The 22,625-nt window shown below is 36.4% G+C and overlaps 1 protein-coding gene across 3 annotated transcripts; it reads left to right on the top strand.

Moving 5' to 3' along the window:
* The first annotated feature begins 1,771 nt into the window (after positions 1-1,771).
* Ptp36E (protein tyrosine phosphatase 36E) lies at positions 1,772-21,772 on the top strand. 3 transcript variants are annotated; one of them, XM_066393612.1, is made up of 17 exons: positions 1,772-2,011; positions 7,404-7,730; positions 9,696-9,746; positions 12,861-12,979; positions 13,031-13,118; positions 13,172-13,248; positions 13,768-13,902; positions 15,006-15,143; positions 15,608-15,771; positions 18,350-18,485; positions 18,540-18,789; positions 20,269-20,345; positions 20,537-20,668; positions 20,733-20,861; positions 20,918-21,105; positions 21,164-21,299; positions 21,355-21,772. In XM_066393612.1, exons 2-17 carry the CDS (start codon positions 7,505-7,507, stop codon positions 21,445-21,447), a joined length of 2,139 nt encoding a protein of 712 aa, XP_066249709.1. In that variant the 5' UTR covers positions 1,772-2,011; positions 7,404-7,504; the 3' UTR covers positions 21,448-21,772. The 3 variants fall into 3 exon arrangements, with proteins under 3 accessions (XP_066249709.1, XP_066249711.1, XP_066249710.1); XM_066393614.1 differs by lacking the exon at positions 9,696-9,746 and having other exon boundaries at positions 1,773-2,011; positions 12,879-12,979; XM_066393613.1 differs by lacking the exon at positions 9,696-9,746 and having other exon boundaries at positions 1,774-2,011.
* Positions 21,773-22,625: the final 853 nt, after the last annotated feature.

The raw sequence follows: 22,625 nt of genomic DNA, 5'->3' as shown, positions 1-22,625 counted from the left end.
TATTTGCAATAAATATATAAACATAACTTTACCTCTCGATGGACCTCCTGGAGGAATTCTCACTGTTTACTTTATATTCGAAATTCAATTAGGAATGGGTTTCTTTGGTATCTCCTGTTTCCATAGATACATATACCAATTAGCTGGGATGACACTTTATATTTTTCTTCTCAATTTTTGGCGTTCTTTGGCGTTGGCGTCTTCGATTAACATTATTTGGAATTAAATTACCCGTTTTTCTAAGTTGCCTTTCAACACTCGCGAAAGTTTGATGGCTCGGAATTCTGCGATTTGAATATTTCTTACGATAGACTCTGATACTCATAAGTCCATTTTCCTCACAGAATCTATATACTAAAAACATGCCAACCTTCTCAGCGATACAATAATGTTCCATTTTAAAAGACCAAAAATTATGCAATTTGCAATAAACACAAATGCGATCAACGACAACCACAGTAAACATTATCGACATTATCGGCCAAATATGCGGAATATTTATGTTGTTGTTCCGTGGAAAACGTAAAATACAATTTTTTACCATTGCTTTCATATCAATGATGAATTGCACGGCATCGTAAATAATTTTTTTGTGGAGACACTGTATGCCTGACGAAAATTTTACAAGAGACAAAAATGTTTCAAAATAAAGCCAGCTTGTGGCAGAGGAAAAATTAAAGTCATTCATACGGGGGGTAACGAAAATACAAACTTTCATTTATAAACCACACATCATTTTTAATATTTCCTCTTAGTTCTAAAATCAGTGAAAATCCCTAAGCGCTTTGCTTGTTCTACAGAATACAACACGTTATGCAAAGCTACGCATTTCCTACCTGGTTTTGTTCAGCAAGTCACTTTTTGACCTATATAATTGTTTTTGACCTGTGTAACGTTTTATGGTGCGCAACTAACCATTCTTTAACGAGTATTTATTTCAGTATTTTCTATTCGAATGAAGAATGGACCGATGTTTTTCTTGCTTGTCCTGTGAGACTGAACAAATTTCCATCAACAACCTAAAATAAACAATAATCGTTCCTATAGAGTTTTGATAAAACTTCAAGCATTCTCCAGGACTATAAATACGTCAACTTAGAAATGCATAGCATTCAGTAGTTAAGCACTCGGGGCTGCCAATAAAAGGAAAATAAGACCAATTTATCTTTATTTCGGCACTTTACACTGCGCTAAACGTTATCCCACGAAGAACCGAAACCAGAAAGTGCAGCCCAGCTACATCTCTCCCGGATCGCTTTCCTAGATATATCCAGGCACTCGTACAGTGGGGCAAAACAAAGTAAGAACGGCCAAAAATATTTCAGAGACATTTTGGTTTTTCTAAGACGAGGTGGGGGTTTGAAGAATATCTACTTGTAGTAAAACCGTTCAAGTTATTAGAGTAGATACTTTCAGGGTGTGCGACATACTATTTTGCTCAAAATCGCTCTTTCTGCGCGCACGATTGCGGTTACATCTAGCTGTGATGCTTCCTGGCAATTAAATAAATAAATTGAAGGGAATCATCAAACAAGTTCTATGCTTGGGCGTGACAAGATTTACTTTTGGGACGATTTTGAAAAACGTCAAATTGCATTTTGGGGCAAAAAACACGTGCCATCAGCTGAAACTGTAACTTGGATGGGATTATCTACGTTCGACTTGGGTCGCCCGGTATACTTTTAATGATATTCATTTTTTACCGAAACTCGCCGGGATTTCCGTCCACTATTTTCTACATATCAGTGGCGTCGGGATGGCGGACGTCGCCGACCGGGTTCGGGGAGTATCCCAACAGCTGATTCCATGCCGACGCCAGGTCAGACCGACGCCGGTAGTTCTGACAACTCCGCTATCCAGGCTGTATTACGTTGTTCCAGATTCCAGGCCGTAGTTTTCATCCCGATCGTGGTAAAAATACACGCGAATATTTTGCGCTCGTAACTTTTCGACGTTTCGGCTGTGGATGATTATTGTTGGTTATTTATGTGTCAACATCGTATACGCTTATGTAAGTTGAGAGGATTTAATCGGGATATTATTTTAATGCAAAACTCGTTCCCTATTTAAGTAATTGCTTTATTATGAAAAAAAAAAAGTATTGAGAGCCGGGGTAGCCACACACATGACCGTTAATGAAGCTTTAAAACCACCCCCAGGCCAAGACATCTCTCAAGCCGCAAGATATTTCCATGTATTTATGCGATACAATATTATTTGTTTGGAAAAGTGCATTTTCCCCAAAATACATGTGCTGGCAATAATAATAAGCTTAGCCAGAATTTCATTGTACCAAATGTAATTCGGGGAATTTAAATGTGAATTATCTGAGCGCAGTAAATTCGAATGAACCGTCGGTGATCTACCATCCAACATGTGAATGGCCCTAATAATAATACCTTGTTTTTAGGAACAGCAGCGGATCACTATAGAGATAGAAATAAATTAATTATTAACAAAGGCGCCCCCAGACTGATGCGAAAGTCTGGCATCGTAGTTAGCGAATATTCACGCAGCTTCAATTTGACATCGTCGGCGGCGAATATTCGCGCCTTTTTAATTTGGCATCGCTGTCGGCGAATATTCGCGGGATTTCAATTTCGCATTGTACTGTTGGGCAGATTTAGGTCCTGAAAGCTCACCGTAGCTAGTTATGCGAGGCGATTTGAATAATTTGTTATTGCGGTTCCTATAACCTAAACAGTACCGCAGTGCGCTATGTTAAAAATGTTTTCGTTTACATATTTAATACACATGCGAAATGAATTTCAAGCTTAAATAGCTCTCAGATAGTTATGCATATTTGCGCTTCGATACGCTATAGCAATTACCGACAGTTTAACCTATTACACTTCGACGTGTTCAATACAATAATAGATGTTCAGAGTGGTGCGAATTTATTGTTTAGTGTTTTACCATAGATGACATTGTTCATATAGATTCTAAAATAGAATAAGGTGAATTGAAAATATTTGGCAATGACTTTTTGAAAAAAAATTTCCGTGATTAAGTCGTTAACACATAGATGGTGCTACTTTGAAAACTAACCCTTGACCCTGTCATAAATCATACATATAAGACAAAGGGAAAATTCATTTGTGTATCTCAAGCCGTGGTTGGTCTGATGTTGTGTGACCTGGGTATATGGCACTGGCTCAATCTTATGCAAGGGCCACTAAATACTCCTCTCTGGTCCCCCCTGCAGTTTCTCTTCTCTTTGCGTTGTGATATCCATACCAGATTTTGTACTATCGTCTGTTTTTAGGTGGTTAGACCATTCTTCTTACTATTTTGACTTTCTATGGCTTTTCCAATCCGTTCCTGTCCTTCTTGCCCCAAAAGGCTGGATGGGGTGAGGTAATAGGTCGTTCCTTTGGCAGACCCGCTCCCCGGTTTTATCCATTACTCATCCATCCTTCGGTCTTCCGCGTCTGTTACCTCTCTCTGCCTACTTTGGGGTTGGTTCCCCGTACTCAGAGAGGAGGTGTCCAGGAGTCACCACGTGAAGGCCTTTGACTGCCAATTTGAATTAATCTGAACTAACCTGAACTATTTGGCTGGACACTGTTTTAAAAATAATTTTTCTTAGTAAACGTGTGTCTCCCGAATAACATTTCGCCAACGGTGTGGGCTTCAAATTATTGTAGGTATCCTTATACTGGTCCTTCTACACTTATTGTACATACCATAATGTAAGTGTAGAAATTTTTGAAAAATCAAGAATTTATGCACCGCAGATGAATAATTATTTACTTTGTTATTTGAACCAAGAGATTGCAAATATGTAGTTTAATAAGTCTCCAGTGTCTTTTAAAGCCACTCTAAACAGACCTTCCTTAAACCCTCTTATCGGTCCGAAGTTTCCGAAAAAAATAATTAATTAAGGATAATTGAAATTTTCCATCCCATTCTCCCCTGTATCCTCAGATCCTCCAAGTAAATAAATGGATAAATCGCATATTATTTGGCGTAGATACGGATCTGACAGGTTTATTAGTTCCACACATGCCGCCAGCTAATGAGGGTGCTTTATCTTTAGACCTTTATTAAATTCGACGTAATAGCGATTTACGAGTATATACGACGCTGATGATAAATTGAGCAATTTCACACTGTTAAGGACACCTTGAAGATACTAGATTACCTACAGCCCTTAGGGCCGAATTATTAATGTGCTGTCAATTTTATCTACAGGTTAATTTTCAGAGAAACGTTTTTGATTTCTCTTCTATGAACTAGCTGAATGTCAAAATTAACCCAGTATTTCTATGATGTAGTGATTTGAAGTAGGAGTAACGGCATTTTCTGTATTTTTTGTACCAACGTTTCTGGGACACTCTGTATAAGTGAAATAATTCTTAACCAAAACCATTAAATTCCCTGAACAGTGTACATTGCTCTAGTCCTTGGATTTTTTGCCTTTTATTTGAATGGACTTACTGGCAATAACGCAATGGCATTCCTTCTTCAAAGAACGAGTTATTTTTCGGTCCGGAAGATGCTCTTAAACAAGACTTGTGTACGTGAGAACAATTTAAATATGTCCTGGAAAGTAATAGAGCCCATCACGACACATGCTGAATTCTACTGCCCCTTCGGGTCCGCTTACATGCCATAGAGTCAGCTTTGATGGTATCTACCATCATCTCCATGTGCCCTCCTCGAATTTGTGCAACCTGCAAGAAAAGAAAGTGGAGGTAATTAAATTCACAGCTTCACTTTTGGGTAGACGGATTGATGTTCTAAATTCAATCTTCAACAGAAAACTGAAGGATTCGGGAGGTTAATAATCTTTCAGTTTTGATATCCGTATCTCAGAAGTAAATTCCTAAATAAAGTTATTTCCCATATGGTTTATGTATGGTACCTCGCTGGCGTGGAAAAAGCAATTTAAAAGGAGTTACTTTCAGTTGGATGATGGATTAGGGACTGTGTTCTTTGCGGTAAAGAAAATCGGTTTTTCACTATTTTTTAAGGAAATGTTTAGAGGGATTTATTTAAAATGTTCTAATGTGTGTGCGGTGTGGTCATCCAGAAGTCTCAGGGGCGTAGCTCTGAGGGTGGTTTGCCGAAATTTTACACAAAAATAGTAAATCCCTGTAGATTTTTAAAATTTTCTCAAAAACTTTTTCATCTCTTTACATTTTTTGGCATTTTGTTTCGTTTTTGAGATAAAATCTAAAATAGAATTAACGCCTTAAAATCTCTCAAAAACCTTTAAAGTGACTCCTATCAATTAAGATGCGTAAATTCTTCTAAGTGATTCTTTAAAAAGTCTTTAAAAACTTTTCTTCTCAAAGATGAACTTTAAAAAAAAAACAGGGTTGATTTTTAACACCCTGTATTTCGCAACTGACCTGAAACGATTCTGTGCATATGTTCATAGGATTTTTTTTCTTGTTCTAACCCAAGGAATATACCCATAAAGTTGCACCGTATGTTTAGGAAACACCCTGTTATAGCTCCTCTATATATTTTCGTTGGAGATTTCATCATCGTTTGCAATAATAACGGAAAAAGCGTGGGGCGCCATAAGCTGGCTGCACTTGACCATCTCACAATAATACACTTGACCCAAATAACTCATAGGACTCAGTCACAATGAAAGTTATTCTAGAAAATATTTGTTTGCCCCTCGGTGTGACATAGTAACACACTTCTATATATTGCTGACCGGATATTATTTATCGTATGTATTAGTTCGAGACTCTACATGGATTAGTTGCGAGTTTCTTAAGTAATTAACGGCAACACATGATTCAGACAATTAGTTAAAAGGAACTGCGATATATTTTCTTCTAGAGCATCCTTTTGACTGCGCCTAATCGACTTTGATAGTAAATTCTGATAGATACACATTTGACAGTTGTTTTTATCATAAATAGAAGATATGTCTGTCATCAGCAGTTATAGTGATTATGTGTGTCGCGCGTCATAGCTTGGCATTCCGGGTTTGGGCAACATTCATTGAGAGGAAAACCATAGTAACATGCGCACATAGACGCCGTGCAAACGAAAATACATATTTTTCAGTGTCAGGTTTGCGTAGACGGATTCATTGCCAAATGATTTTTTAAGACGAAATTCCGATGATGATGATCGGTCCACATACACCGAGAGATTTCAAGTTTAGGTCCGCCTCAACAGCGTTCTATAAATAGAACGGTCGAGCGCCAATAGAGAGAAATGTTAATTCGATTATTATCGTTTCACCTTCCAGATGTTCCATTAATTAGTATACTCAATGGCTGAATTTCGAATTGAATGTTTTTGGAACAATCGACTTTTACAGCTGCCGCGTTTTTGAATTTTGCATCATAGCTATTGTGGGATCAATTAAGTTTCCACTAATCTGAAGTAAAAGCCATTCAACCGTCGTTTGCATTAGAATCGTCTAATGCCTAAGGCGAACTCAACCTGACAAGTTTGACACTGATTTCGCTTATCAGGGGCATTATCTGTGATTTAAAGCCTGGCTTGGCTAAGCGGGGCTTATCTTGACACGGTGCAAATGGCGGTAAGCTGGGACGATTTACATTTACCAGCTCACCCTTGCTTTTACCAGACCCTACAAAAGTCATTCCAAAACACAAAGGCGCTCAGTCATTCTTTATTCATGGAGCACAAAGCAACAACTTAAATTATTAAACTGTTTTGTTACCCAGTTTCTCGACATTTTACACTTGAAAAGCGAAAACAATGCCTTAACGTAGGTACTGAATTATGAAAGTGAGGTGCGTGGAAAATTACTATACGACTAAATTGGAATGAAATAAACATACCCTTTGTTGTAGCTTTGTTTTAGGGGAATATATTAGAGAAGAAGTGCAAGCATGTGACCCCATGTAAAAAACATCACAGATAATAAGCTCTGATCCTCTAAAAAACTGGTCCTAGCTCACACGGAATTCTGCATAATGATGATACGTAATACATATAACATATGTAATTATCGAGAATTTTGGATGCGAGATCGAATATTATCTGGAATTTTGGATGCACAGCCGAAAATTATCTAGAATTTCAGATGCAAGGGAGAAAATTACCTAAAATTTTGGATTCATGATCGAAAATTATCTAAAATTTTGAGAGCATCACTTATGAAATGCTACGAATTCTATGCAGTAAGTGCATTAAAAATAATTAAATGATTTTAAAGAAATATGCATGAATCCAATTTCGGAAAAAAGTACGACTACACGTAGTTCAACAATACTTTTTTTTTATCCAGATTGCAGAAGTGCATATATAGTGACATTTGGAGGGGAATTTCATGTAGCAATTTTGAGGAATTTTACATCGGCAACGGGTGGTGAATGAAATTCTCAAAACAACATTTTGTTTGATTTTCGATATTTCACTCGCGAATTACCTAACAGGTACTATTTCCACTTCCTTTCCAGAACGTCCTTTCCACACCAAAAATGGTTCAACAACGCTCAACAACCGCAACAACGAACTTCCTCCGCAAAGTGTATAACTGACAAATCGTGTGAGTTGCTCAATGAACATGCCGAGTGACACAGAGACATCGAAGCTCAAAGGCCACTCGAATGCTACGGGTACAGTGAAGAAGAAACATCGTTCCAGGTCTACTCCCAGGACGAACGATGTGGATAAGCCTCGCAAGAAAAGACACTTGAGTGCTGCCAACTCCTTCGCGTCCATTCCAAACGCCATTAAGTTGTCTATGCTGAACAGCGGACTTCTGCCTACCAGCAAGTTCAATGGTACGTCTAAGGTGTTGTATGTTTATAATTCGATCAAAGTGAGTTTATTTTACTAGAAAAACAGAAAGAAGTAAGTTTATCTATTTAGGATTTAACTAATTTATTATTAAGATTACTATAATACGTCCATGGTTCGAGATCGATGGCGGGGTGAACCGAAAAGAATTAGGAAAAATTAAAATCAGGTTGAATGGAGAGTTGGCGAACTCTCAGCCTAAATCGGTCTGATATTCATTACAACGTGACATTAATTTTACTTATAATCAAAAACCATATAAATGCTTTACGTAATTCGGTATGTTCATGTCGTATTGAAATGTTGTGCGACATTAGCTATTCACTTAGGTCGTGTCCTTTCCAACAAAGCTTCTTTCGTTTTTCTGCGAGATAAATGAGACTAACGCACGATATACCGCCCCTAATAGATTTTCCATGGCGGAGAGTATATTTATTTATATAACTTCATTAATTGTTTATTAATAGTTTATCGGCAGATAATGCTCGAACCCAGGAGCGATTTCTCATATCGCAGAACTAAATTATTGGGAGCGAGTGATTAACACTTTAATCCTGGGCAAAACTAAATGGTGATCATTAAAAACTCCTCAAGTGAATGTTTGGTGGTAAATAACTAATGGCTTGGTCAACGTCCTACCTTTTCGTTCATGACTACTCGCTTTAATCCCTAATAGCATCAAGCTCCACGCATCTGCCATATATTTTACTGCATTTAATAATTTTGACCTGTATTAAATATTACTGAATTTGAACTGAAATATTTTTCCACTGTATAGTTTCATTAGGCCCAACATTCACAAGGCGTAAATAAAGCTTCACCTTCCTCCTAATTTATTACCCTGGCTTCCAAAAAGGGCAAGGGCTTAGGACAAAACGTTGTTCTGTAGTGATTTAAAGTGTAAGTAATGGTAATTTACCAACTGGCAGCTCTATTTAGAAAGGGTAATGCTGCTTAGGTCAAATAGTCAGAGCTCTCTCGAATGGACTGGAGTTTAGTTCTGACCAGTTTAGATTTAGCAGCCTGAATATAAATGAATGGAACATATCCCTATTAATCCTAGACGACATCGTACCCACCTGAAGCAGTTTTATCGGCATTTTCCGCTTAAAAGCCCCATTTGAAACTTGATCCAGGTTAATAGTTAATTTCGGTTGCCGTGCGATTGTAATTTGACTGAACCTGGGAGCGTGAGGATCAAAGGTTAACTCTTGCAGCGCCCACGAAGAAAAAGTTTTTGTTAATGTTAGTTTCCGTGTTAGTACTACATAGGGAATGGAAACATTTTGTAAAATGTGATAAACAGCATAATAGAGCGTTTTAAAAATGAGTGAAATTTTAATGAAAGAGACTGAAAAAGAATCTGAATAGAGTGTGAGAAAAGTTTGTGGATAAAAAGAAAGTAAATATGTCTCGAAGACAATTGTTACGCTAATTTAGGTTATTTTTTTCAGTTAGGTATTTTTTTAACGTTTTTTTAGACTTCTAAAATTCCCTTTGCGAAACGTCTTAAGAGAACATCATATTGCTTCTAAATTATTTTTCTCGCTTGATTTTTCTCATCAGATTTCTCTTTCATTAGCCGTTTAACGCAGGTACCGTCCTGTCCAAAATAGTTAATACAGACATCAACTGACGAGAAGAAAGCCAAATGGAATCAATGAAATATCAAAAGCTCTGTAGAACTAGGAAGAATACAGGTGGTAATAAATTGGTGGTAATAAATATCACTGAAAATATACTTGAAATAAAGTAACCATAAAAAGGTACTTACGATATATTAGAGGAATAATAAAATTAGATTTATCCATGATTTTTTTTTTTGAGCTATTTCCAGAACTACTCATAAAAGCTACAGTGCTTGTGGTTCTTTGGTAATATCCTACTGAATGCATTGATTGTAAAAAGCTTATATCACTTATCGCATTATTGTTGTTTATTGTTTGCAGTTACGTGTCTGCAGAGAGTAGTTCTGAAATTACTTTGTTGTTGTGGAACCGGTAAGTTGTGTCCGCTTAACTCTTTTTAATACTGTTTGACTAGCACAGAAGCAAATCGCTTAAATGTCACTATTCCTCTAATATAGCGGTTCTAGATTACTATATTCCTTCTGCATTTGAAATTCATCGTGCCTACAGTTTCTTCTTTTGATGCTAAAAAATTCGAACCTCATAGACTAATAATTATAGTTTGCGGTGTTTTATGTACGTATTAGTGCTGCTTTTAATCGACTAACACAAGCGTACTTCAGGTAAAATAATTCTAACATTTAAATGGATAAGACAATTGCGTACAACAAACAACAAAAAAAGATTTAAAAAAATGTATTTTTTATCTCAAAAAGTCTCTCTCCAGTCGTAAACCCGGAACTTTCAATACATTCTCGCGTCAGTAATACTAATGTATCGCTCCCCATTTTGATTGGATTTTATACACGAGCCCTCCTTTGCCTTCTTTATGTCATTTGAAAAGCCCTGGGGTGCTGGCAATTAATAATTACTTATTCGTTTCGTCTAAAGCAGCTTTCCAGCAGGCAGTAAATGGAAAGATTGCTGTATTGCTTTCAAAGAAAATGGGTCAAGTGGCGATGCAACTTTGTATGAAAAGGAGGATGCTTCATTGAGGGGCTTTCGGCGGAGAAGCTCATAACGGAGGTTTTCATTTTGTCACCGGAATTTGTTATTTTTATCACTGTTTTGGCTTATTAGCTGAAAAACATTTCTAGAATATGGAGGAAAAACTCCTACGATGTACTAACTTGTTCTAACTTACTCCTTCCCGCCACCTCACCTAATTTTAAATAGCAACTTCCAGCTTGTGATAACAAAAAGCCCTACAAAGGTGTAAGCTACGTAGCCATGCATCGACTGTTGGCCAAATTTAAAGAAGCTGGTTTTGGTGCCAATAGAAAAAAATTAACAAAGATTGATTGACGGAGCAGCAAAAATTGAAATTCTCGAGCAGATCGCAATAAATCCTACTTTATCCACTCGTCAGGTAGTTAAAACAACAGGGTTATCCCGAGAATCAATAAGTGAAAGCACTGAAACTTTATAAATTTTATCCGAATAAAATGTAAATCCTTCATGAACTTGTTGACCATGACCCGAACCCAAGAATTAAATTTTGTGAAATTGTGATGGTTGAATTATTGCGGAACCTGAACTCGTTAAAAATATTGGTTTTAGTGATGAGTATATGTGTATTCGTTTTTATTTAACTGGGCATGTTAATACACAAAATTGGCGTTATTGAATTGATGAGAGTCCGCGCTCTGTTTGGAGAAGGGCATAGCCAATAATCCCAGAAAATTAATATTTGGATTGGTATATTGGGAAAATCTGTTATTGGCCCATTATTTATTGCACGAAATTTAAATGGAAAACATGTTAATATGCTAGACGACTCCATCAAGCCTGTAATAGTTCATGTATTAGAGAACCAGGCAAACCTGCACAAAAATATATCGTTAAAAGCAAACTTACTACACTTTTGGGAAAAAAACGGTGCACCGCCTCATCATGTAATTCCAGTTAGGCAGTGGTTAGGTGAATACTGTCTCAAATAGTGGATTGTTTGAGGCACGGTTGAATGGCCTCTTAAATTCCCGGACATAAGCCTACTTGAGTTTTGCTGTGGGGTCGCCTAAAATATGTTGTTTAAGGTTGAATTCTATAGCTAAGGTTTAAACTTAACCTAAAGTTCAAGCTCCAGATTTGGGATATATGTTAATGAGTATCCCTCATAAACTTGAATTTAAGTTCAAATAGAGCTTAAACTGAAAGTATATTCAGTAACTTAAGATTTCTTGAAGAAAAGTGTATATTAAAATGGGTTAGTGAGTATAGAATTTGGATTCTTTCTATATATTACAAAAATGTTTTGCAGGATTTTAGTCCTCAAAAATAGGAGAACAACAAAGGCGAAGGATTTAGTCCTTCGTCATTGAATATGTTGTAAATGCAGAGATACAAAAAAACTGAAAAAAAAATTAAAAATTGCCCGAGAAATGTGAAAATTGGCACATGGGTAGGAAATAAGAAATTAAGAAACTTCATCTTTCGTAGTTTTGAAAATTTTAAGACACAACAATAATTTTTAAATGTTTTTCTTTTTCAATTCATTTTTGAAGCAGAACCATAAAAAATACCATATGATGCAAACTTTATGTATCACATTGTAGAGAAATAAACATCAACTTTTTTATTATCGATTTGTTCCCGTGGCCTTGTTTTGTGTCGAAGGTGTGAGTAGTTCATACTTCTATCTATCGTAAATGAATGATTCGACATAGGATCTAAGTAAAAAGAATGCAGAAACTTTTGCAAGGAGAACGTTCGACATCTGTTGAGAACAGTTGTAAATATACCCAAAAATTCATTATCCTATTTTGCGTTTGAATTTTTTTTGCCTGAGAACACTTTGTTCAAGGAAACTTGTACGATAGTTCACTTGACGTTTGCGAATTTGGAAGTTTTCCAACTGTTCTCTTATGGGATCATTAAAATAATTTCATCGCCCTTGGAGCTTGTTAGTGTAATGATTGACATGTCCTGTAAAATTCTCAAGTCTTATTATGAATTAATAATGCTAACTTCCCTAACTGGGGCACTAGCAATCTCTCATTTCGTATTTATTTACGAAACAGAACCCTCGTTGGAACACATAATGTCGGAATGTTTCCGACGTTACAGTGAGTACATATGCATTAAATATTAAACTCTGTCTAACTCACGTTTAACGTATTTATTGCTCTCCAAACCATTTCCAATCGAGTTTGATTGATTGCGAGTGTAGCAGGCAACTTCGGAATCAATGACAACAAATTCGTGCTTAATCTGCCCGAAAAAGGCCATCTAAGAAAATCTCGGAAACATAATAAAAGCCAAGTTAAACGAACCCTTCCTTACCTTTCGCTCGTGAAGAAATTGCGTCATTAGCTAGGTCAAATCGTTGTAGAATAAATAATATTTCTTTTCCCTTTTCACCTCATCTTTGGCTCGTTATGTCGGCTAGAATAGAAAATTAGACGCTTCACTAGACACAGTAATGTTTTAGGCACGCAGTAGAGTCCATTTTAGTCTTTTTGAATATGGAAATCTTCATTGTTTCAGATGAAAACGGTGGTACAGTGGTGGACACCATAAGCGATCGGCCAATCGAAATCTCGGAGTTTATGAAGTTGTGCGACCAACGACGCAAGTTTCCAGTTCTTTATAAACTAGAGTTCGAGGTGAGGAAGTAAAAAAATCACGATTAGAGTTGCTTATAAAGATTTGTTCAGATTGCTGAGAAGACCGAGCCACACTCGTGTCGACACGGCATTAAGAAGAGTAATTTAGAGAAGAACCAAAACCAAAGATGCATTCCTTGTGAGTATGCTTTATCTTGTGACTTCTCCGTTTGGATGTTTGATTTGTTTCAGATGATTATAACAGGGTAGTATTAGACACGATACAAGGTGAACACGACAGTGACTACATAAATGCCTCTTACGTAGATGTGAGTACTGTTTGGCGCAAAAAGCTCGAATTGATCGTAGGCAAAAGACTGTTTTTCCCTCGTCATTTTTCTCACCTTATAAAACGGCATGGCAATAAACTTGAAATAATTCAAGTATTCTTTTATAGTGGTTATAACGGTCCAAAAGCTATCTCAATAAACATGCCCCCTTAAGTGCAGAGCTTTTAGCTTTTATTACGCGAAACTAAAACCCGGATAGCTTCCAAGCTTGTGTAAATCTAGTGGATAGCAAATAGAAATATAAGCAAGAATATAAAACGAGTTTTGCACGAGAAATCGATTGAAAAGAGGATTCGCTCGTGTTGTTGATAAACAGCAAATAAAAAGCTTGAATTTATTATATAAGTACTTTGCCGAGCTTTATGGCGCAGTTGTAAGCAACTTTTCTCACTTTTGTTGCATAATCGATACGTCGGAAAGGCTTCATTGACTCCATGTCTTTGTATCCTTGAGTCATTGATTACTGAGTGTTTTATGAGTTCATACATCATTTTCTAGAGCCTTTTAAAACCAAACGCTTACATCGTCACCCAGGGTCCGACCGAAGAAACCGTGACTGACTTCTGGAGGATGGTGTGGCAAGAGAAGGCCAGCTGTATTGTGATGTTGACTAAAACCTTCGACTTTATAAAAGTAAGAGCACTTTGCTATTCAAAAAAATTGTCTTATTTTAGGAGGCGTTTCTGGGTTCAGAGCCATAGTTAGGGATGTCAAATTTATCACGCCTGAAACCTCAAACTCCTCTCTCCAGAAGAACGAACGCCAATATTGCTCTATTATTTACGGCCGAATTGTTTTTGTGGGCCCATTAATCGTTCTCCACCCTATTTAATCTTATAATATGCTGCCTTCGGCTCAAGGCTAAAACAAGCAAACAAACAACCATGTATTATACGCGAATCGGCCATTTATGATGAATTATGGAATTTCCCTATAACTAGGTATCTTTAGATCCCCATTAAATTTATTGATGTTTTTCCCTGAAAATTCAATACGAGAACTACTAAACTCATCATCATTCAGAGAAAAGAGCGATGTCTACAGCTTCATAGGAAAAGTCCTGTTGAATGGTCTCCTAGATCTCCAGATCTAAGACCACTTGAATTTATTGGTTTATTCCTCAAAAATAGGCAAACAACAAAGCCGAGGGATTTCAACTCTCGCCTTCCAATGCTTAGATTTGTATACCTCCTAAATGCAGAGATAGATTTTTTTTTTATTTCTCCACCTTATTTAATCTAATATGTTGACTCAGGCTCAAGGCTAAAATAAACAAACAAACAACCATATATTATACTCGAATCGGCCATTTGCGATGAAATATGGAATTTTCCCATAACTGTGTATCTTTAGATCCCCACTCTTCTTATTGGTGTTTTTCCCTAAAAATTCAATACGAGAACTGCTTAATTCATCACCATTCGGGGAGAAGAGCGATGTCTGCAGCTTTTTAGGATGCCAACCTAAAATTTCAATTTTTATTCAAATTCCTTTAAAGTTGATAAATGGATTTTAGGTCGCTAGAATATATTAATATTAGCTATTGCCATTGGCTGAAAGCATAAAAGCTGTAGCGATCGCAACGATCTGAGCAATGATCCGAGTATGGTAATATTTTTAAGGAATGTGCAAATGTTACAAGAGCTTAAAATAGCAAGGTGATTTATTGGGTTCAAAACCCGATGATAAGAATGTTAATTGGTAAATCCTAAAATGAGAACAACAAATCTCCTCAGGTAATGTGTGTTCAGTATTGGCCCGCCTCCAACGAATTGGAAGAAACGTACGGGGGGATCCACATAAAGGTGATCCAAGAAGAGGAACTTGCCAATTTCAGGATAAGAACGTTTAGATTATATAAGATGCAGGGAGAGGTAAGTGTGCATTAATCTGGCTTTACTATGTTTTAAGTCTAATTTGAGTTGAGCTGCGTGGGATTATCCAGCAGCGCTCAGTCCTAAGAACCTCTATATAAAAAATAACGATTTTAAGCTACGTTTCTAGTATGTTTTAAATTTGTTATATTTTTCCACGCAAATTAGTGTGGTAAAGCTGTTTCGGTTTCTCCTAAATGCCCATAAGGATTTATTACTAAAAATACCTATGCTGCATTGGTTCAAACTAGAACAGCTAATTAAAATTTTAAAAATTATGAAGTCATCTCCTTTGCTGATTGATTTCGTGCTCCGAGTCGTGCTGGCATCTGTTCACGGTTTATTCATAGAATTAATGTAACGAACATTTAACAAAACCGCGAAGCCGGAGGTTACAGCTAAAGGATATTGATTAATTCATTTTTTTTTCAATTTTCACGAACTACAAGAAAATCAATTTTTAGGTGGTTTCAGAAGAAAGATTCATACTCCAGTTTCACTTCACTGAATGGCACTGCCACTCGTGCCCTTTTGGAAACGCTCTTCTGGAATTCCGAAGAAGAGTACGCGCGGTGGTCGGCCATAGGATAAAGTCGAAAGAGGCTGGCCCTATGGTGGTACATTGCAAGTAAGTGATGTAACTGGGCAAAAAAATTAAGATAAAGAATTTTTTTATGTTATTTACATGAAAGCTGCATTAATTGCCCCAAGTTCCAACATAAAAATTCGAGTTATTTAATGTCGTGCACCTTGAGGTTTTTGGAGCTGAGCCAAACACCACAATTACTGGTTTTATCGCAAAAACTATCATTTTCCATGGTATAACAAGGTGTTTATTTATCTATTAAACCCGGATATTCAGCGAGTTAATTGAACATTCCTATATGATTCATAGTTGTCCGAAAAGAAAAATGAGGAAGTACAAATTTAAAAAAATTAAAGGGAGTTGTGTAGGTTTTCTTACAGACACCTTTAATGATAAAAACAGCGAAAGTGGGATTATAGCGAAGAAAAATCTCCCCGGCGACAATGGCTCTATTAGAGCTCATTTCTAAAGGCATCAGCGTAGATGCTCTATTAAGTAACAATACAGGTGATGCATTTTTATCGTGTGGCGAATAAAGTTGGCGTTGTGCCCACATGAGAAATATTTTTCTTTCGTCGTAGAACAATGGCCAAAGGGGGAAAATAAATAATACGTTTTTATGTACAGGATGTTCGATTGAAAAAACTTGCCTTATAAATAAAATATTAGGAACTCTGAGAGACTCAGTAAGTATCTACCTTTTTTCTTAGCGGTTTTAGCAATTTTTGCGAAATAATAGTGAATTTTCATTTTTTTTTAAAGCAAAATCGCAATTTTACACTTATAGTCATCCAGTTCCTTTTCATTTTAATATTATTTTACGTCACTTATGGCGCAAAGTCAACAGTAAAATTTACTTAAAGTCGCAAGTAAAAAATTTTTCATGCGATTCGTACTTTATGCGTGTCTGCAATCTGTAATGCCTGGCATCCAGGAAGAAATGTTCAGCAATCAACGGTCACCGGGTTAAGAGCTAAGTTTAAATGAATTGGTTCAGTAGGTAATAATCTCAAAAGCCCTCATTAAATGCCACCATCAGTATGGTTTCAAAACAAATATGTGGTGCAGTATGTTGATTGTCTAAATCATCAGTCCTTACTTTTTCCGACAGAATTTAATTTCGGAGCAACTTTTAAATTTCTAAAATACTGAACTTATCGATTTTCTGTAGAGTATGCTGCAGCCTGTAAAGAACATTTTATGGTACCAGTGCGACGGAGCACCTATAAATTATTCAAGGCACATTAAAAAACGCCATAAATGTTCTCGGGCGGAGTAAATGGACGGAACATGGAGCAATTCTGGCCGCCTAGGTCACCTGAATTGACCCCACTGGACTACTTTTTTATAGATTTTTTTAGAACAAAACTTTTATCACCAAAAAAAGTTTCGCGATGATCTTAAAGTTTTTCAATTACTTCAATTATTCAAGAATGTGTTTTAAATGTAAGTTCGCAAGACATGCGGAATTCAATGACGGCGGTTTCTAGAAGAATAACACTTTGTATTGAACGCGACGGAAAGCAAACGGAAACATGATTTTTTGCTTTTTCCCAGTTCTATTTCGCATCGCATCGCAGTTTCGTCAATTTACATAAAAATATATGTTCTTGAAATCAGTTTTATTCATTTTTTTGGATACTGCTCTATAGCAACAATAATTATTGCGGACTATATTTTCGGCTTTATCTCTTAATTTTATTAATGTTATGACATTTAATTAATGTCTGGATTCATGATAGCTATTTTCTACATAATGCAGTCGTTTCAGGCTGATATTTGTTTATAAATCTATTTTTGCGTCAAATAGCTGTATAACCCGAATAATTGCTTTATAATCTAGATCAACTTTGCATCAAAGCGTGTGAGGCCTTAATGTACAATATTTTGCTTTTTGTTTAAAAAGGTTAATTTATTTCAGATTTAAGTAATAAATATGGATTCAAATGATTATTTTTTTATATAATGCAATTATTGTTGAAGTTGCTATCCGATTTAGATACCTTCGAAATTCAGAAGTGCAAGAAATTTCAGAAATATTGAAAGTTACCGGGGAAACTTAAAAACTGGCATGTGGATAGAAAATAAGAAATTGAGAATCTTTTTCCTTTGCGGTTTTCCCAAATTTCAAAAAACAAAGTAATTTTTCATTTTTTCCTTTTTGAAGCAAAACTGGAAGGCACAGTCAAAAGTAACTTAAATTCTTAAGTAAAAAAATTTCCCATATGACGCGTACTTTATATGACACCTTGTATATGAGTAAGCATCACCTTGTTTATTCATCGATTTGTTGCCGTGGTCTTGCTGTGTATTCAAAATATAAGTGGTTGGTATTTCTAACTTTCTTAGATAGATAATTCGATATAGGATCTAAGTAGAAAGAATCCAGGAATATTTTAAAGGAAAACGTTTAAGGTATTATATATTCAGAAAAGTTGTGAACATTTTCAAACATTCGTTATTTCATATTCCGTTTGAACATCTTGTGCCTGAGGACATGTTTTAAACAAAAGGAAAATTCTTGTTTAGGGAATGGAAACCTCAGTGTATAGCTTTAATTGCCTTCTTACTAATTAACTCCTGCTGTCTCTTCACGATTTTTAGTATCATCTTTTTCTAGTGACGGTGGGGGAAGATCTGGTGTATACCTCTCCGTAGACGCCAACATGGAACTGGGCGAAGAGGAAGATAAATTCGACGTCTTCGGTTATCTCAAGAAACTCCGCCAATCAAGAATGAGCATGGTGGAGAATGTGGTGAGTATGGTGCTTGAGAGCAAAATGCTATACCTAACACTATGAGCCTCATAGGACCAATACAAGTTCGTTTACGACACTTTGGAAGAATTCGTGACTTGCGGCAACTCCTGGTTCAGTGTAAGCGAACTATCCCAAAGGCTCAAGGAAAAATCTCAGAAAGACCCCATGACAAAACTCAATGAATACCAGAAGGAATATATGTTGATATGCAAGCAAACTCCACGATTTACCATAGGAGATTGTGCTGGAGGACATAGGGGGGATAACCGTAAGAAGAATCGGGATGTTTTGATTGTGCCTCGTAAGTTGATTTCGGTTTAAGCTCAGGTTTTCCTGACGCTCCTGACTATTTCTATGGCAAAATTCGCGTCTGCCCCTAGTAATGAGTTCTATAAATCTCGCAATTCCTCGTTGCTAAAATATTACTTAAGAAAATCCTTTTAGTCTTGAATGGAAATCAGCGCAGTAACATATTTTTCTGAAATGATGTAGATTTACTGAAGTAATTTCATCATTGTGCAGCATTCTTATTATTTGAACTTTAAATGATGGCCCTTTTTAAATTAATACTATTACCTACATCAAATGATCAGAGCAAATTTAAAATCGCATCACAGGACTTTACTTCAGTGGAAATTCCATTAACTAATGGACTTGATGGAAAGTTCTACAAAACATTACACCGTTTTGTCACTGCCTGGATAGAGGTTCAGGTTAATTGTGAATCTTGATTTCCAGGAACTACCGTTGGAAATTAGCTAATTACTAAAATCAAGCTCTACTAAAGATCCTAAAAAAATATTTAATTAGGTTCTAACGATTAGAGGAAGCTAAAAAAGGTTCGTTGAAGCTGGATTTTAATTCTATTGTTTTATGCATCAATTTGACGAACGGGAAGTTATACGGAACAAAGCCTTTGGTCAACAAATGTTCTATCGATCTACGAAAGAGCTTTTCTGTGTTGTCTCCTCTGTGCATTTAATTTGAATGGGAAATATTTGAAAAGCGCTTGGATATTTTCGCTCATTATTTGCTGATGATTTGGATGTTTGTTAATGCAAACGAACCTCATCTAATCTATTGAATATAGCTTTGACTCTGAAATATTATTTCAAATAATATAATTATGGTTAAAGTTTTGCGGCAAAATAGTGGACCACCCTCTAGATACGAGTACCTACTTTCTATATGAATGCAGGAACACACTATATACAGGGTATTTAAAAAATATGCGGGAATATTTAAGAGGGTGAGTGCCCAGGTATTGCGCGTATTGGCACGTCACAGGCTATTTTTAAAGGAAAAAATAGGATGACGCTGGTTTCCCTAAAAATTAAAAATATTTTTGAATTCCTTGTTCAATTGTGAAGAAAAAAGCTCTCTTGATATTTTATCGTACGACGACCCTTTTTTGAGTAAAAAAAAACATTTTAGTGCATGTTCATTTATCATACAATTTTTTTAAATAACCTGTGACGTTCTAATACGCGCGCCACTGATAAGACTAAAAAATCGTTTTGTATTGCAAAGTATGCGTTTCCCACAGCTATTGACACGCCTAAAATTTCATTATAATATCTCAAGCGGTTTTGGAAAAATCTAATTTTTACTGTTTTTTTATGAAAGATCAACTCCCTGTAGATCGGCAACGAAGCCTTTGCGGACCTATCCTTATAGAAACTTTTTTTATAAAATAACTTGAGCAATCACCCTTTTAAATATTGCCGCATCTTTTTTAAACACCCTGTATATATATATATATATGTACTTTTTCTTTCAGCTGACAATTTCAGGCCTTACCTGACCTCATTTCAGGGTAACAGCTTCACCGACTACATAAATGCCGTATTCGTGGATGTAAGTACTTCTTATTTACACAAACTACTTTACTTGTAAACGCTATAAAGACTTTTGAAATATTATATTAAAACGCAAGTTTTACAAGGCCCCTGATTACCGCACTTTTTTAAGTTTTAAATGGCCTGCTCCATCGGGGATGATGTCTTTCATTATATGCTCGGCGAATAATATACTATTCAAACTTTTAGGGTTACACAAAACCTCGGGAGTACATCGTTACCGAATGGCCTCTGAAGTCCACCCTCGGGGAATTTTGGTCTCTGGTTTACGACTACGAATGTTCGGCAGTTGTTGTTTTGTGCGTTCCCCCACACAATTCAGTTAGTATTCATACTTACGCGAGAGAAAGTTTTATCTCGGGCTAACTATATTTGGATGTTACAGCAACAGTTCCCTTCATTTTGGCCGGAGGGCAGGGCTCCTAAGAAGTACGGTCCAGTTTTCACGATAGATCATATTTCGCACAATCATTATTCCAAGATTAAGACTTGGGTGTTTAGAATAAATAAAAAGGTATTAATTGTAAGAAATATATCCACAATTGGGTCTTAAAAATATCTGGATCTCAGGTAATATCCTTAACTGAGCTAATGGCAGGTGTGAAAGCGCCGCCCAGGAATGTTCAGCTGTTCCAGCTCATGTGTTGGCCCATGGGGCACAAAGTGCCTACGTCCACCAACTCCTTGGTAGAGTTAATGAATATGGTGGAAAAATGGCGTCAACGCACCGATTACGGACCTGTCTGTATAGTTTCTCCGTAAGTCTCTTATCTGTGATCTTAATTCAATTTACTTACCACAAAGCCCATTATTTAGAGATGGAAGAAGCAGATGTGGGATTTATTGCGCAGCAAATGCCTGCATTGAGCAAGTAATTCAGCATGGGGAAGTTGATATATTTCAAGCTGTAAGAACAGTGAGGAGGCACAGGCCTCAGTTAATAGAGAACATTGTAAGTGAAGCAGCGTCAAAAACTCACCCTATTATTTCAGTTTTTCATTTTTCAGACTGAGTATAAATATTGTTATGATGTTGTTCTTCATTACGTCCTCCACTACCTTCAAAAAGACCTTAGTGAAATAAAAACAACTAAGAAATAGTACTTTCGGGAGGTGTATTAAAGCTCCGAACGTGTTCGTATATGGGTAGACTGGAACTGAATGCTTGCCTTCCTTCAGTTCAGAGCTTTGGTACTGCACAATATAGTTTGTAGTAAAATGAAGAAACTTCACCACTTCGAGGCCAAATGATCTGTGAATTTCTACTTAAATATATACATATAGTTTTTAAACTGAATAAAGTACTATTTTATGCACTCTGTTGGATGTAATTATTAAATGTATGTATATTTTTATTATTCTGTTGATATTTAATGTATATTTATGTAACTATTCAGTTAATATAAAAGTAAAAGGTAAATTTGTGCGTTTGATGGTACTCCTATACATATCTAAAACGAAAGGATTTAGGTGAATGCGCCAGACCCCGGTAAATGTTATCGGCTCTGCTATATGGAGTGCCATCTATCAACAGATAATCATAGAGCGGCTCAAAGTCGAGAGAAGAAAGTAGTAATGAGGCTGCAGTGTTCTGTAACTGTGACGTACTATTAATTAACTGAAATCTCAGTCATTCTCGGTCAGAGGAAGCCTGCGATCAGTTTTCTAAGTTTCAATGATAAATTACTGAGAGTTAATTCCGAACTAGATTTGAGGGGGGGAAGGTCAACTCAATTAAGGTGAGCAAACTTTGCTTGGAGGACATAAGCCTTCTCCAGAGAATATGATATAGGCTATTCATTTTTAAGTAGCAATAAAAATGCTATTACTTTTTGGACACAATGAAAAAGTGCCTTATGACTTTTCCTGCGAAATTTCGTCTTTGTGTAGGAAAAGGGGTAAATCTTTTTCAATTATTATATTTTAGCCGGTAAAATAAATTCGTTAGCGATTATAGTGAATGCGCCAGGCGAGGCGTGATTTAGGTGAATGCGCCAGGTGACGGTCTGGCGTCATCTACTCGGCTAGATGCCATTTCGGGGTGGTACTTGCACCATTTTAAAGAATCACGTGGAGACACGGTAAATTTGATATTCTTTGCGGGTCCGAGTTCGTTCTATAAGAATTTCTTGTTTGTTACTCAGCCGTAAATTGATTTGCTTTGAATCCATATGTAGTGATTGCTTTGGTGTTTGTTAGCCAGAGTATCAGAGCTGTAAAAGATGTTACGAAAAAATATCTAGATATTTAAAAGGCGCTTGATCCAGAAATGTATCTAG

This window comes from Euwallacea similis, chromosome 9 (genome assembly GCF_039881205.1).
Source record: "Euwallacea similis isolate ESF13 chromosome 9, ESF131.1, whole genome shotgun sequence".
Taxonomy (NCBI): domain Eukaryota; kingdom Metazoa; phylum Arthropoda; class Insecta; order Coleoptera; family Curculionidae; genus Euwallacea; species Euwallacea similis.
Note: the sequence above shows the minus strand (reverse complement) of the source record. Positions and strands in the feature narration are given on the sequence as shown.